Source organism: Gopherus evgoodei, chromosome 5 (assembly GCF_007399415.2).
Source record: "Gopherus evgoodei ecotype Sinaloan lineage chromosome 5, rGopEvg1_v1.p, whole genome shotgun sequence".
Classification (NCBI taxonomy): domain Eukaryota; kingdom Metazoa; phylum Chordata; order Testudines; family Testudinidae; genus Gopherus; species Gopherus evgoodei.
The window spans coordinates 48315299-48332088 of record NC_044326.1 but is presented as its reverse complement, the minus strand read 5'-3'; the positions used below and the strand labels follow the sequence as shown (position 1 = coordinate 48332088).

The 16790-nt window shown below is 45.0% G+C and overlaps 1 protein-coding gene across 5 annotated transcripts in view; it reads right to left on the bottom strand.

Annotated features, from left to right (window-relative positions):
- The window catches only part of GUF1 (GUF1 homolog, GTPase), a 60218-nt gene that overhangs the window by 39276 nt on the left and 4152 nt on the right, over positions 1-16790 (bottom strand). For 2 of the 5 annotated variants that reach the window (XM_030563125.1, XM_030563122.1), the window contains exons 3-5: positions 15811-15959; positions 15474-15554; positions 8336-8413 (exon numbers count right to left, since the gene is read on the bottom strand). In XM_030563125.1, coding sequence (XP_030418985.1) covers positions 8336-8413; positions 15474-15554; positions 15811-15959 — 308 coding nt within the window. The remainder of the gene's footprint in view (positions 1-8335; positions 8414-15473; positions 15555-15810; positions 15960-16790) is intronic. The other 3 variants (XM_030563123.1, XM_030563124.1, XM_030563126.1) reach the window with 3 other exon arrangements.

The following is a 16790-nucleotide window of genomic DNA, read 5'->3' as shown; positions in this document are numbered from 1 at the left end:
TTACCAGTTCTATCAAGTGGGCTATACAGAAGTCCCACAGTCGCATCGCCTCTAGACAAAGGGGGGAAGACCGTGTCCCTCCTTGCTTATTTATGTAATACATGGCCGTTGTGTTGTCTGTGAAGACTGCAACACAACAGCCCTGTAGGTATTTGCTGGAAGGTCTGGTATGCCAGTCGGACCGCTCTCAGCTCTCAGACATTGATGTGAAGCCCCAGCTCCTGAGAGGATCAAAGGCCCTCGGTACGAAGGTGCCCTAAGTGTTCACCCCAGCCGAGAGAGGAAGCGTCTCTTGTCAGAGACACCGAGGGCTGTGCCGGGTGGAACGGACGACCGGCACACACCAGGGAAGGCGTCAGCCACCAGTTGAGGGAGCCCAGAACACTTGGTGGAACCGTAATTATCATGTCTAGGGCATCTCTGTGAGGACGATAAGCTGAGGCGAGCCAAGTCTGAAGAGGACGCATGCGCAGTCTTCCGTGCTTCGTAATGAAAGTGCACGCAGCCATGTGCCCGAGGAGGATGAGACAGCTGCGAACAGAGGTTGTTGGGAAGCTTTGTATCCTCTGTATGAGGGAGACTATAGCCTGAAACCGCTGTGGGGGTAAGCTGGCTGTTGCAAGATTGGAGTCCAGCAAGGCCCCTATGAATTCTAACCTCTGCATGGGAAGCAGAATGGATTTGTCCAGGTTGATAATCAGGCCTAAATGGGTGAATAGGTCCTTGATGACGTTCACATGGGCGGTGACCTGAGCCTCGGAGGTCCCTCATATGAGCCAGTCGTCGAGGTATGGGAAGACGTGTACTCGACGATGGCGGCGGAAGGCGGCGACTACCACCATACATTTCGTGAACACCCGAGGGGCCGAGGAGAGGCCAAAGGGAAGGACCGCAAATTGATAATGTTGACGATTCACCACAAAGTGTAGGAATCTTCTGTGCGGAGGGTAAATCGCACTGTGGAAATATGCATCCCTCATGTCGAGAGCAGCGTACCAATCTCCTGGATCCAGGGAAGGGATGATGGTTCCCAGGGACACCATGTGGAACTTAAACTTTCGCATGAATTTGTTCAGTCCTCACAGGTCCGGGATAGGCCAGAGGCCTCCTTTCGACTTGGGAATTAGGAAATATCTGGAATAGAACTCCTCTGGAACCTCCTCTATAGCTCCCATGGCAAGGAGCCTCAACACCTCCTGCAGAAGGAGTTGCTCGTGAGAGGGGTCCCTGAAGAGGGACGAGGAGGGAGGGTGGGAAGGAGGGGTTGAAATAAACTGAAGACGGTAGCTATACTCCATTGTGCAGAGGACCCAATGGTCCGAAGTCAGCTGGGACCATGCAGGGAGGAATGCGGCAAGGCGGTTGGCAAATTGAAAAGGATCCTGGGAGGTAACTGGTACGGCGCTCTCGGGCGCACCCTCAAAAGTTTGGCTTCGGTCCCGCCAGTGGCTTGGTAGGACCAGAGTTGGTACCCCCCTGAGGTCCAGACTGTCGTCTGCGAGAGGTACAACCTCGCCTTCTGATGAAGTCCTGCCTTGGTCGAGGTGGGGGATAGGGGCGCTGAGGTTGCGACCGGAAAGATCGTCTCTGAGTCTGTGGCGTATGCATTCCCAGCAAATGCATAATTACGCGCTTGTCCTTCAGACTCTGGAAGCGAGGGTCCGTCTTCTGGGAGAAGAGACCTTGGCCATCAAAGGGTAGGTCCTGTATGGTATACTGGAGTTCAGGTAGTAGGCCTGACGCCTGCAGCCACGATATACGCCGCATGGCAATCCCTGAGGCGATGGTTCTAGCTGCCGAATCGGCGGCATCCAGCGAGGTCTGGAAGGAGGTCCGCGCAACTTTCTTCCTTTTCTCCAGGAGAGCTGTGAATTCCTGGCGGGAGTGCTACGGGACGAGCTCTACAAACTTCCCTACTGCCTCCCAGGTGTTATAGTTGTACTGACTCAGGAGGGCTTGCTGGTTTGCCACCCTGAGTTGGAGGCCTCCCGCAAAACAGATCTTCCTACCCAGCAAATCCATGTGCCTGGCCTCCCATGATTTAGGCGCAGGGGCTTGCTGGCCATGGCGCTCCCGTTCATTGATGGACTGAACCACCAATGAACAAGGAGGAGGGTGTACATACACGTACTCGTACCCCTTGGATGGTACCATATATTTGCGTTCAACCCCCTTGGCTGTGGGTGGTAAGGATGCTGGGGATTGCCAGATGGTATCCGCTCGCGCCTGTATTGAGCAGATGAAGGGGAGGGCTACCCTGATTGGAGCCTCCGCTGACAGTATGCTTACAACCGGGTCGTCCACCTCAGGAACTTCCTCAACGGGTAAGTTAATGTTGAGGGCGACGCGACGCAAGAGGTCCTGGTGCGACCTGAGGTCAATGGGGGGTGGTCCAGATGTAGCTGTCCCAGCCACCGCTTCATCCGGTGAAGAAGAGGATGAAACCCCGGGGACCAGCGGGTCTTGGAGCGACTCCTGGTCTTGGAGGATGTCCTGCGGATCTTGTGGATCTGGTACGTGGATTGTAGATTCCTCCGTACCCGCCGGGGGGGGGGTCTGCTCACAGTGGATTCTGGTGCCCGATGTTCAGAAGGGGAGGAGCGCGGTGGAATATGCGGATCACCATGGTTCTGATGGTAGGCCCAAGGTGTCCAAAAAGGCCACTGATGAGGACCCTGGTGGTTATCTGAATCCCCATAATGCAGATTCTGCATGAGAGGAGATTGACGGATGGCGGGATGGCCACAGTGGGACGGAGACCATCTGATGTGGGTCTCTGCATCCATTCGGACCGTCTCTACGCGGTGCCGGAGGACGGTACCGAGAGTCATGACGGTGCTGGGAGTGGGACCGGGACCTGCGACTAGCGTGGTGCCAGGAGGTCAACCAGTGCCTGGAATCGCCGTGCCAAGATCGGCTGCGAGAAACCCGGTGCCGAGAGTGGTGTCGAGATCTGGAGAGGTGCTGGTAGTATCTGGATGGCGACCGGGACCTCGAGTGGTACCGCGAGTACGACCGGTACCTCGATGGAGAACGGTACCGGGATTGCGAGCAGCCGTGGGACCGGGATCGATGGCGGGACCGGGAGTGCCTGCAGGACCTGGACCAGGACCGGCGAAGCTCCGTGGTACCGGGCAAAGAAGGTCTCACGAGGGCCGGCTTGCCCATAAACTGAGGGACCCGCACCGGCGGTACCAGGGATCGAGGCAGCTCAGGCTCCGTCAGAGCGATCAAGTCTCGTGCCGCGGAGAACGTCTCCGGAGTGGATGGCACGGTAAGATCAACTACAGCGCGTGCCAGGGAGCTGGTAAGCACTGGACTCAACAGCTCCTGCGAGGTCGGAATCAACAGTGCGGAGGACGTCGGTGCCGCAGCAGTTGACGGTGCCGGGCGATCTGACTTGGCTAAGCGCTCGGACTGCAGTGTGGATATAGCCGCCACAGGAGGCTTGTGCTTCTTGCTCCTTGGTGAGAGCGAACGGTGCCGGGTGGGAGCTTGGGCCGACGAAGGCTGATGTCGAGGAGCCTTCACCGTTGGCGTGTGCTCCGGTGCCGAGGAGATACTTGTTCCCGGTGCCGCTGACGGTGCCGAGGACTGGGGAGTCAACGCTGCCTCCATCAGCAGTTGCTTTAGGCGAATGTCCCACTCTTTTTTAGTCCGGGGCTTGAACGCCTTACAGATGCGGCACTTGTCCGTAAGATGAGACTCACCCAAGCACCTAAGACAGGAGTCGTGCGGGTCTCCTGTGGGCATCGGTCTATGGCAGGCCGAGCACGGTTTGAAGCCCGGTGAGCCGGGCATGAGCCCCGGTACAGGGGAAAGGGAAGGGGCTAATCCCCGATCCCTCCAAACTATCTACAATAACTATTACAGAACTAATAACTAACACTAACTATACTAGAAGCAATCGAACTATATACACAATTAGAAAAGAAACGAGCGAATCGCTAAGGAGGTGGAGGTCAGGCAAACTGCACTCCACTGTTCCAACGACTGACACGGGCAGTAAGAAGGAACTGAGGAGCGGAGGGGCCGGCAGGGGTATATATCCGGCACCATAGTGGTGCCGCTCCAGGGGGCGCCCTGCCGGCCCACCGAGTGTTGCTAGGGTAAAAATCTCCGATGAACGTGCACGCGGTGCTTGCACACCTAACTGGAATGGATATGAGCAAGCACTCGAAGAAGAACTGGAAATTCTAATAAATAAATACAACTATGACATTGTTGGCATCACTGAAACTTGGTGGGATAATACACGATTGGAATGTTTCTGTGGATGGGTACAGCTTGCTCAAGAAGGATAGACAGGGGAAAAAGGGAGGAGGTGTTGCCTTATATATAAAAAATGTACACACTTGGACTGAGGTGGAGATGGACATAGGAGACGAAAGTGTTGAGAGTCTCTAGGTTAGGCTGAAAGGGGTAAAAAACAAGAGTAATGTTGTGCTAGGAGTCTACTACAGGCCACCAAACCAGGTGGAAAAGGTGGATGAGGCTTTTTTTAAACAAAATCATCCAAAGCCCAAGACTTGGTGGTGATGAGGGACTTCAACTATCCAGATATATGTTGGGAAAATAACACCGCAGGGCACAGACTATCCAATAAGTTTTTGGACTGCACTGCGGACAACTTTTTATTTCAGAAGGTTGAAAAAGCTATTGGGGGGAAGCAGTTCTAGACTTGATTTTAACAAATAGGGAGGAACTTGTTGAGAATTTGAAAGTAGAAGGCAGCTTGGGTGAAAGTGATCATGAAATCATAGAGTTTGCAATTCTAAGGAAGGGTAGAAGGGAGTACAGCAAAATAGAGACAATGGATTTCACGAAGGCGGATTTTGGTAAGCTCAGAGAGATGATAGGTAAGGTCCCATGGGAATCAAGACAGAGAGAAAAAACAACTGAGGAGAGTTGGCAGTTTGTCAAAGGGACACTATTAAGGGCCCAAAAGCAAGCTATTCTGCTGGGTAGGAAAGATAGAAAATGTGGCAAAAGACCACCTTGGCTTAACCACGGGATCTTGCATGACCTACAAAATAAAAAGGAGTCATAAAATATGGGAATTAGGTCAGATTACACAGGATGAATATAGGCAAACAACACAGGAGTGCAGGGGCAAGATTTGAAAGGCAAAAGGCACAAAATGAGCTCAAACGAGCTATGGGAATAAAGGGAAACAGGAAGACTTTTTTCTCAATACATTAGAAGCAAGAGGAAGACCAAGGACAGGGTAGGCCCACTGCTCAGTGAGGAGGGGGAGAAACAGTAACAGGAAACTTGGAAATGGCAGAGATACTTATTGACTTCTTTGTTTCGGTCTTCACTGAGAAGTCTGAAGGAATGCCTAACATAGTGAATGCTTATGGGAAGGGGGTAGGTTTAGAAGATAAAATAAAAAAAGAACAAGTTAAAAATCACTTAGAAAAGTTGATGCCTGCAAGTCACCAGAGCCTGATGAAATGCATCCTAAAGTACGCAAGGAGCTAATAAAGGAGGTATCTGAGCTTCTAGCTATTATCTTTGGAAAATCATGGGAGATGGGAGAGATTCCAGAAGACTGGAAAAGGGCAAATATAGTGCCCATCTATAAAAAGGGAAATAAAAAACAACCCAGGAAACTACAGACCAGTTAGTTTAACTTCTGTGCCAGGGAAGATAATGGAGCAAGTAATTAAAGAAATCATCTGCAAACACTTGGAAGGTGATAAGGTGATAGGGAATAGCCAGCATGGATCTGCAAAAAACAAATCGTGTCAAACCAATCTGATAGCTTTCTTTGATAGGATAACGAGTCTTGTGGATAAGGGAGAAGTGGTGGATCTGGTATACCTAGACTTTAGTAAGGCATTTGATACAGTCTCGCATGATATTCTTATCAATAAACTAGGCAAATACAATTTAGATGGGGCTACCATAAGGTGGGTGCACAACCGGCTGGATAACCATACTCAGAGAGTAGTTATTAATGGTTCCCAATCATGCTGGAAAGGTATAACAAGTGGGGTTCCGCAGGGTTTGTTTTGGGACCGGCTCTGTTCAATATCTTCATCAACGACTTAGATGTTGGCATAGAAAGTATGCTTATTAAGTTTGCAGACGATACCAAACTGGGAGGGATTGCAACTGCTTTGGAGGACAGGGTCATAATTCAAAATGATCTGGACAAATTGGAGAAATGGTCTGAGGTAAACCGGATGAAGTTCAATAAAGACAAATGCAAAGTGCTCCACTTAGGAAGGAACAATCAGTTTCACACATACAGAATGGGAAGAAACTGTCTAGGAAGGAGTACGGCAGAAAGGGATCTAGGGGTTATAGTGGACCACAAGCTAAATATGAGTCAGTGTGATCCTGTTGCAAAAAAAAGCAAATGCAATTCTAGGATGTATTAACAGGTGTGTTGTGAGCAAGACATGAGAAGTCATTCTTCTGCTCTACTCTGCGCTGGTTCAGCCTCAACTGGAGTATTGTGTCCAGTTCTGGGCACCGCATTTCAAGAAAGATGTGGAGAAATTGGAGAGGGTCCAGAGAAGAGCAACAAGAATGATTCAAGGTCTTGAGAACATGACCTATGAAGGAAGGCTGAAAGAACTGGGTTTGTTTAGTTTGGAAAAGAGAAGACTGAGAGGGGACATGATAGCAGTTTTCAGGTATCTAAAAGGGTGCCATAAGGAGGAGGGAGAAAACTTGTTCACCTTAGCCTCTAATGATAGAACAAGAAGCAATGGGCTTAAACTGCAGCAAGGGAGATTTAGGTTGGACATTAGGAAAAAGTTCCTAACTGTCAGGGTGGTTAAACACTGGAATAAATTGCCTAGAGAGGTTGTGGAATCTCCATCTCTGGAGATATTTAAGAGTAGGTTAGATAAATGTCTATTAAGGATGGTCTTGACAGTATGTGATCCTGTCATGAGGGCAAGGGACTAGACTCTCAAAGTCCCTTCCAGTCCTAGAGTCTATGAATCTTTTAGAGACCTGCTTATAACAACAATTCTTGTAGAATACTGCTAACAAGATTGCTAGTAAGATATAGACAGGTTACAAGTTTCAAAACAGCTTTATAAACTATGCTATAGCCCAGCACTGTAAAGTTCTATTTGCTTATTAACCTCTGGCAAGACTTTACTTTTTCCCTTTGGTGCCTTTGAAGGGGATGCTTTACTATAACAAAAAATGATTAATAAAAAGAAGGGAGGTAGATTTTGTACCTCAGTTGGAAAAATTCATGTGATATTGCAAGTCTGCATCTAGCACAAGGGTAAAACACTACTCAGCCTTATTTACAGCACAGATATTGAGAAAATTTACATCTACATATTTCAGTTCACTTAACTAGATAATCAATAACCTGTCTCCTGCTTTTCCACTCACACAACCCTACAGGTAGAGCTTGTCATTTGTGGAGTCTTTTTCTTAAAAGCTCATTAAAGTATATTTCTTGAATACTGATTAGGTGACAAGCCAAATACTCTCACGCATGTATCACCTTTGAAAACAGAAGGGGGGCGGGGCGGGAATGAAAAGCATGCTCAAATACAATGAACACCACGGTGGAAGTTAAGTGATCTTTGTAGAAAGCTGGCTGTGTGATATACCAGAAATTAAAATAAAGATAGAGAATTTTGTAGCAGACTGACATACAGTGTTTTAAATCATCACGATGGGCTGCAATGTTATTAAGCAAATCTATCAAGAAAAAGTACCATCACATTTAACATTCATTTTACCTGTCTTCATCATTTCAGCAGAGGTAAAGGACTGAATAGAGCAAGGGAACATCATCTCACTCACAATGCTGTTTTCTTGTTTCTCCAGACTAAGATTCAGAGTGAGTCAAGCTCAGAAGTGATGCAAGTTCCATGTTCCCAAGTACCCTACTTTAACATAACTTACACTCCAATGAGCTAAAGATGCACAGTAAACGAGGTGAGGGGACAGTTTAATGTACACCCTTCAGTTTGGTTTTGCCTTGACTAGGATTTAAGGTGTGTTGTTCAAACACATTAGCTAAAACTCTGATATGTCCTAAAAATCTAGCATAGACAAGGCTGTATAAACTTAACACCCACTGTGTGGGGACTCTTTCACTGCTGTCACCCAAGTAAAGTTTCTACCTATCATACTGTGTAAATTGACACCTTTCACAGTGTCTAAAATTCACTGCAAATAGCTTAAAATACTAATATACCATATTTATTACAGATTGGCAGCTTAAAACAAAAGTAAACTTCACTCCATCTTTTGTTGCATCCTTCAGTTTGGTGATACATTTCTTGTATTTCATAATTTTGTCATGGTTATGTAAAAATTGCTATATATAAGTCTAAAACATTATTACCTTGTTTACAACAGGAATTATTGCCAGTTGTGCTTCAAAAGCAAGATAGAAGTTAGCCATCGTTTGTGCTTGAATACCCTGGAAAGCATTCATAAACAACATTTTATCACCCACTACTACTATGTTCTGTGTTTAGGGTATTAACAGATAAGAAGCCTATTTTCCTATTACACATATCCCTTCTTTTGGGGAGGTATTATTCTCTTTAATTGGCTTTCAATAATATACTTTTAGATAATGGTAATATAAAAAACATGGAAATAATGTAATAGTAAACGTATTAATGCTCAAAAATAATTCCCTTCTACAGTACTATATGAACCTAGTCTTGTTTAAAAGATAATTGGATGACACTTAATATTAAGGTTCTGTTTATAAAAAGGTTAAAAAGTAATAGATATTTTAATAAAGCAATTGTTATAGAATCCAGTAGGTCAATAGGTTGCTAATAATCACCTATAACACCTTCTACTGATGTACTTATAACTAGAGCTGTACAAATAACTGATCTGTTAGTTGGTGCAGAAGTACAATTTGGGCAAAGACATCCCTTAAGAATGAATTTATTAAAGGGGGAACTCTATATCCAAGTAAAGAGGATAGGTAAGATGTTAATAAAGGAGAGACAGGTGCTAGTGTGGAACAGTCAAATGAAACACAGTTCCATTTAAACATCACACATGAAGGCAAGCAATTGAATATTGACAAAATGTACAAGTGCCTTGTAGCAGAGTGGATCTCTGCTCCAGCCCGGAAGGGGTTAAAACAGCCCTGGATAAGGGCTGGGGCTGGAGAAAGCAGCCTTTTAGGCTGGGCTGATTGGGGAAGTGGCAGCAGCGGGGGCCATGCCCCAAACAGAGCAACAGGCCCTTACATAAGGGCAGAGAAGCCAGGTGCCCAGACAGTCTCTCTCTGGATTCAGAGAGAGAAGGGCCTGGCTGCAGAGAACCAAATAAGGACCTAGGGTGAAGCAGAGCTGGAAAAAGGCAGAGGAGCTGGTGAGCTCCTGCCTGGAAAGCCCCAGGCTGCAGCCTAGGATTAGGCCAGAAGGTACTGGGGTTGCAGTATTATCAGCAGATAAGTATGCCCAGTGGTCTGTGATGGGATGTTGGATGGGATGGGATCTGAGTTACTACAGAGAATTCTTTCCTGAGTGCTGGCTGGTGAGTCTTGCCCACATGCTCGGGGTTTTGCTGATCACCATATTTGGGGTCGGGAAGGAATTTTCCTCCGGGGCAGATTGGCAGAGGCCCTGGGGGTTTTTCGCCTTCCTCTGCAGCGTGGGGCATGGGTCACTTGCTGGTGGATTCTCTGCAGCTTGAGGTCTTCAAACCACAATTTGAAGACTTCAATAACTCGGACGTAGGTTAGGGGTGTGTTATAGAAGTGGACGGGTAGGGTTCTGTGGCCTGCTTTGTGCAGGAGGTCAGATTAGATGATCATATTGGTCCCTTCTGACCCTAAAGTCTATGAGTCTATAACCCAGAGGTAGGCCAAGGCAGCAGGTCCAACCCCCTTTGCCGATGATGAGAGGCTAATACTGCAGTCTTCCCCAGGGCGTGGGGCTAGCTAATGACTGGGCAGTTGCCAAGACACTGAGGCAAAGTGGAGATAGAGGGTGGGGGGGTTCCCAGGGAGGGGAAACCCCTAAGAAAGAGGAAGGGGTTACTGCCAGGGGGCAGAACCCCACATAAAAGGGACACGGGGCCAGTAGCCAAAAGGCAGATCACTGGCCTGCAGAGGGCACTCCGGGCTGGAATTTGAGCTAATTCCCAGGACGACCAGTAGGATGCGCTGCGGTGGTGAGTGACGCCCATTTACATGCCTATATAGATTCATAGATTCTAGGGTCAGAAGGGACCAATGTGATCATCTAGTCCGACCCCTTGCACCAAGCAGGCCACAGAACCCTACCCATCCACTTCTATAACAAACCCCTAACCTATGCCTGAGTTATTGAAGTCTTCAAATTAGACCTCAAGCTGCAGAGAATCCACCAGCAAGTGACCCATGCCCCACACTGCAGGGGAAAGCGAAAAACCTCCAGGGCCTCTGCCAATCTGCCCTGGAGGAAAATTCCCTCCCAACCCCAAATATGGTGATCAGCTAAACCCTGAGCACGTAGGCAAGACTCACCAGCCAGCACTCAGAATTCTCTGCAGTAACTCAGATCCCATCCCATCCAATATCCCATCACCAACCACTGGGCATACTTATCTGGCGATAATCAAAGATCAATTGCCAAAATTAGGCTATCCCATCATACCATCCCTTCCATAAACTTATCAAGCTTAATCTTAAAGCCAGATATGTCTTTTGCCCCCACTACTCCCCTTGGAAGGCTGTTCCAGAACTTCACTCCTCTAATGGTTAGAAACTTTCGTCTAATTTCAAGTCTAAACTTCCTAATGTCCAGTTTATACCCATTTGTTCTTGTACCTACATTGGTACTAAGCTTAAATAATTCCTCTCCCTCCCTAATATTAATCCCTCTGATATATTTATAAAGAGCAAGCATATCCCCCCTCAGCCTTCTTTTGGCTAGACTAAACAAGCCAAGCTCTTTGAGTCTCCTTTCATATGACAGGTTTTCCATTCCTTGGATCATCCTAGTAGCCCGTCTCTGAACCTGTTCCAGTTTGAATTCATTCTTCTTAAACATGGGAGACCAGAACTGCACACAGTATTCCAGGTGGGGTCTCACCAGCGCCTTATATAACGGTACCTCCTTATCTTTGCTGGAAATACCTCGCCTGATGCATCCTAAAACCGCATTAGCTTTTTTAACGGCCTTATCACATTGGCGGCTCATAGTCATCCTGCGATCTACCAATACCCCAAGGTCCTTCTCCTCCTCTATTGCTTCCAACTGATGCGTCCCCAATCTATATCTAAAGTTCTTATTATTAATCCCTAAGTGCATGACCTTGCACTTTTCACTATTAAATTTCATCCTATTACTATTACTTCAGTTTACAAGGTCATCCAGATCTTCCTGTATGATATTGCGGTCTTTCTCCGTGTTAGCAATACCCCCCAGCTTTGTGTTATCCGTGACCTTTATTAGCCCATTTCTGCTTTTTGTGCCAAGGTCAGTAATAAAAAGGTTAAATAAGATTGGTCCCAGAACCGATCCTTGAGGAACTCCACTAGTAACCTCCTTCCAGCCTGACAGTTCACTCTTCAGTACGACCCCTTGTAGTCTCCCCTTTAACCAGTTCTTTATCCCCTTTTCAATTCTCATATTGATCCCCATCTTTTCCAATTTGACTAATAATATACAAACGCTAAAAGTCTAAGTACTAAAGTGGGTGAATTGGAGTGCCTAGCATTAAATGAAAATAATTGATGTAATAAGAATCCCGGACACTTGGTGGAATGAAGATAATCTATGGCATACGGTAATCCCAAAATACCAAATATACATGAATGACAGAGTGGGGGAGGAGTGGCACTGTGTATGAAAGAAAGCACAGAGTCAAACTAAAAATCTTAAATGACTCAAACTGTACCATAGCATCTCCAAGGATAGAAATTCCATGCTTGAACACTAACAGCATAGCAATAGGAATATATTACCTACCACTTGACCAGGATGACTGACTGACTGCAAAATGCTCAGGGAGATTCAAAGGGCTACAAAAACAGAAACCTTCCCAGTAACGGATTTCAACTATCTTCATATCGACTCCGTATATGTCACCTAAGGAAGGGATACTGACCCCATAAATGACTGCTTCCTGGAACAGCTTGTCCTGCAACCCACAAAAGGAGCAGCAATTCCTGATTTAATCCTAAATGGAGCAGAGAATCTGATCCAAAGGTGAATATAGCTGAACTGCTCAGTAACAGCATCTATAATGTAATTAAATTTAAACATACTTGGGGGCGGGGGGGGGGGGAGGAGAGGAAGGGGATGAAAAAACCCTCACCACAGAAGCATTTAACTTCAAAAAGGGGGATTACACAAAAACGAGGAAGCTACATAGACAGAAATTAAAAGTAAGTCATAAGGGTGAAATGCCAGCAAACTGCACGGAAACTATTTAAAAACACTGTAATAGAGGCTCAAACTAAACGTATACCCCAAACAAAAAACCCAGTCAGATAACCAAAAAAGGCCACCATGGTTGAACAGCAAATTAAAAGAGGCAGTCTGAGGCAAAAAGGCATCCTTTCAAAATTGGAAATCAAATTTTACTCAGGAAAATAGAAAGGAGCATAAACTCAGGCAAATCAAGCGTAAAAGTATAAGGTAACAGGCCAAGAAAGGATTTGAAGAGGCAGCTGGCTAAGGACAGAAAAATGAAGAGCAGAATTTTTTTTTTTAAGTACAGGAAGCCTGCCCAAAAATCAGTGGGGTCACCAAATGATGGAGGTGCAAAAGGAGCACTCAAGGAAGACAAGGCCACTGCAAAGAAGTTAAATGATTTCTTTACATCAGTCTTCACTGAAAGGAAGTGGGGGAGATCCCCACAGACGAGCCATTTGATGTCCTGGGTGACACATCTGAGGAACAGTCATAGATTGAGGTGTCAATACAGGTGGTGTGGGAACAAATTGATAACTTAAACAATAATAAGACATTAGCACCAGATGATATTCACTGAAGAGCTCTGAAGGAACACTAATAGGATACTGCAGAAGTACTAATTGTGTTACATAGCCTATCACTTAAATGAGCTTCTGTGACCAGCCAGATACCCAGGCTGAGCAGCTGCCAGCCAAAGGAGTGGCTGCAGGCAAAACAGCCAATTAGGGCAGTGGCTGCAGACAATTAAGGTGGTGGCTGGACCAGCCAGTCAGGGCCCAGCCGGCCAATATAAAAGGAAGCGGCAGACCAGAGTGAGTTAGTCTACTGCAGGGAGCCCTACGGAGAAGACTGGCATCCTCCAGGGCTTCAGTACCAGAGGATGGGCAGGTGCTAGCAGGGAAGGAGTGGCCCAGCTGTGGACTGCCAAGCTGCTGTGGGAAGTGGCTCAGCTCTTGTTGGAGGAGTCCCCCTGAGGGGACCAGATGTTGACATGGCTGGAGGGCTGTGCCATGAAGCAGATGACAAGAGAAAGGCGCTATAATGGGTGCAGAGGCGAGAGCCGCTGCTGCCGCCACCTGACAGTGTACCCACTGGGACTGAGCTAATTCCTGAGATGCCCAGCAAGAGGCGCCAGTGTGGTGAGTGACCCTGTTGCTAAGTCACAATTTTTATTTTTAAAAAAGCTCCAGAGGGGATCCTGGTAATTACAGGCTGGTAAGCTTAACTTCAGCATCAGGCAAATTGATTGTAACTATAGTAAAAAACAGAATTATCAGACACTTTAGATGAACATATGTTGGGAAAGGGTCAATATGGCTTTTATAAAGGGAAATCATGCTTTACAAATCTTGTATAATTCTTTGAGCGGGATCAACAAATATGTGGCTAAAGGTGATCCAGTGGATATAGCATACTTGGACTTTCAGATAGCTTTTGACAAGGTCCCTCACCAAACGCTCGTAAGCAAAGTAAGCAGTTATGTGATAAGGGGAAAGGTCCTTTTATGAATTAGCAAACTGCCTAAAAGTTAGGAAACAAAGAATAGGAATAAATGGTCAGCTTTCACAATGAAGGGAGGTAAGTACCAGGGTACTCCAAGGATCTGTATTGGGACCTGTGTTGGTCAACATATTGAAAAATGATCTGGAAAATGAGATGAACGGTGAGGTGGCAATGTTATTAAACAATACAAAATTACTCAAAATAGTTAAGACCAAATCTGACTGCAAAGACCTAAAAAGAGATTTCATTAAACTAAGTGACTGGGTAACAAAATGGCAGATGAAATTCAGTGTTAAGTATGAATTAATGTGCACGGGGAAAAAATAATCCCAACTATCCATACAAAGTGATGCAGTCTAAATTAGCTGTAACCACTCAAGAAAGATCTTGGAATCATCGTGGATAGTTCTCTGAAAACATCCACTCAGATGCAGTCAAAAAAGCTAACAGAATGGTAAGAGAAGGGAAACATATGCAATATATTCATAAATGTTTTGGATCATGGCATAGGGAATACATTTAAAGTTTGCAGATGATATTAGTGTTTGAAACATGGTTATAACCATGAGTAGGTTAGATAAATATCTATCAGGGATGGTCTAGACAGTATTTGGTCCTGCCATGAGGGCAGGGGACTGGACTCGATGACCTCTTGAGGTCCCTTCCAGTCCTAGAGTCTGAGTCTATAACCGCTAATAATCGTTTAATTCCTTATAAACTACTTATAAATTAAACCTTAATATAAAGTGTGACATACTTGTACAAATCAATCTCATTTCAGTGTTCTATAGCTCCATTATTGGGAAGCGCTTCAGATTTCAACTGCACATCTTATTTGAAATTAAAGTTTAATTAAACACAGTTTAACACTATTTACCTGCCTACAACTACTGACTTAGGTGCACTTTCAGAAATATAGCAAGATCTAATGTTCTCTGATATCCTGTTGCTTTAACAAGATTAATTTTCCTGTAAATAACTGTTTGCTAGATATCTATTCTGTCCCTCTAAATAGGCACAACTTTTAATGACATTTGTGCTTATGTTTTTAGTAATACTATACTATAGCTAGAGTGAGGAATGTCTCCTCAAAGCAAAATTTTAAATTCAAAATGTCCAACATTTTGAAGTGCTGCTGACTGTATCACAAAACTAAACAAAATGAGTATACTCGTCTTAACACTGGTCTGATTTGCATTGTTACTGCATCAGAATTCCAGAATCAACTTCGCTCTGAGGGCTTTATCCTGTGAGCTGCTGAGCACTTCCTGGAAGAAGCTGAGTGCCTTCAACTCCAGTAAAGTCTGTGGAGTTGAAGGCCTTCATCAGCCCAGAGGATGAGTTCAGCACTTTGTAGGAAGCAGGGCACTAATCTTGCAATATTACTGGTTAAGCTTATTTCACGTTCATTTCAGAGGACGAGCGTATCCACAGACACATCTAATTGGTACTTCCCAAGTCGCTTTCTTATTCTTTGTCTGAGGTGACAATAGCGCTTTTTCCAAAGGGTAAAAGGGTAACAAAGTGCAAGTTTAAATGACTTAGGAAACTTCGTAAGGTAATACTTTTTACTATATAGAACAGGAGAATTTGGAACTCTACCTCATTTGCATCCACTACAAGAATGACACCTTGACAGGCAGATAGTGACCGTGATACTTCATAGCTAAAATCTACATGACCCTGTGAAGAAAAATTGGTATTTAGAACTCCAAGTACAACTTTAACTAGTCATTTGCAGTAACAATCTCTGGTTGATTTCATCTGTATGATATTAACACATCAGCTCAAGCTTCTGAGGAGGAAAAATATTGAGGATTAACTTACAAATTTAATACCACAGAATAATGGGCAAACCTAACATTTCAAAAGAGTGAGTATTTTAAAGTGAAGACATTTAGATTCATGTGATTTTTAGCAATATTTATACTTTACTTACGGGTGTGTCAATGAGATTTAAGAGGTAGTTCATTCCTTCATAACTGTAAAAGAGAGATGCAGTCTGTGCCTTAACTGTGATCCCTCTTTCCCGTTCCACTTGCAGTTTATCCAGCACTTGTTTATTTTGGTCAGTTTTAGCAATTGTTCCTAAAAACACGTTTTAAAAATTGAATTTTACACAAGTATCATTTTGCATTGTCCAAAAGGAGTATGATAGCTTCTGTTTAGTTTCTAATACAGACCATTGCAAACTATCAAATAATCCAAGGGGAAAGGATTCCTTCCCTCAAAATTTAAATCTAGATCTAAATGGTGACTTTTTACATAAGAGCAAAGCTCGACAAATTCACTTTCCAAAGGCACACAGGGCACTTTCCTTCATGAGATGGGGCTTATCTATCAGTTTATGCAGAATCTAAGCTTTCAATTAAAATAAAATTGTTGCACGATCTGGTGATTACAAAAATAACTTCTTGTAACGTGAAATGATGCAGTAATATCTTTCTGAATCTACAGACACACTGAGGGAGGCTTAAGACCTATAAATCATACTCCAGATCATAGCCTGAGAGTTCCTTTGGGGTCGGGGTTGAAGGAATCCTTCCCCCTTGGATCACTCAATAGCAGCACAGTTCCTCCATGTCTACTAGAAATCCAACCTCACAAATGAAGCAGCATCTCTGCTATTTGCACTCTTTCTACTTGAGGCATGAAACAGTCAGCAGATCTGCATAACAGAGACTCCACAGGATCCACACTGAATTCTTAATATGCACATGGCAGAGCCAGGTCAACAAATGGGTGTGCATTCCCAGCATAGACTCACCCAGAATATAATATAACCATACTGATTTCAATACAAGCTACACCTCCATAGTCATGAAACAAGGTCCACTATTTCATCTTAAGAGTGATGTGAACTAGAGTAGGTTGAAATATTTTCATCTAAATGAAATCTCTGTGTAACGTGTTGTATGG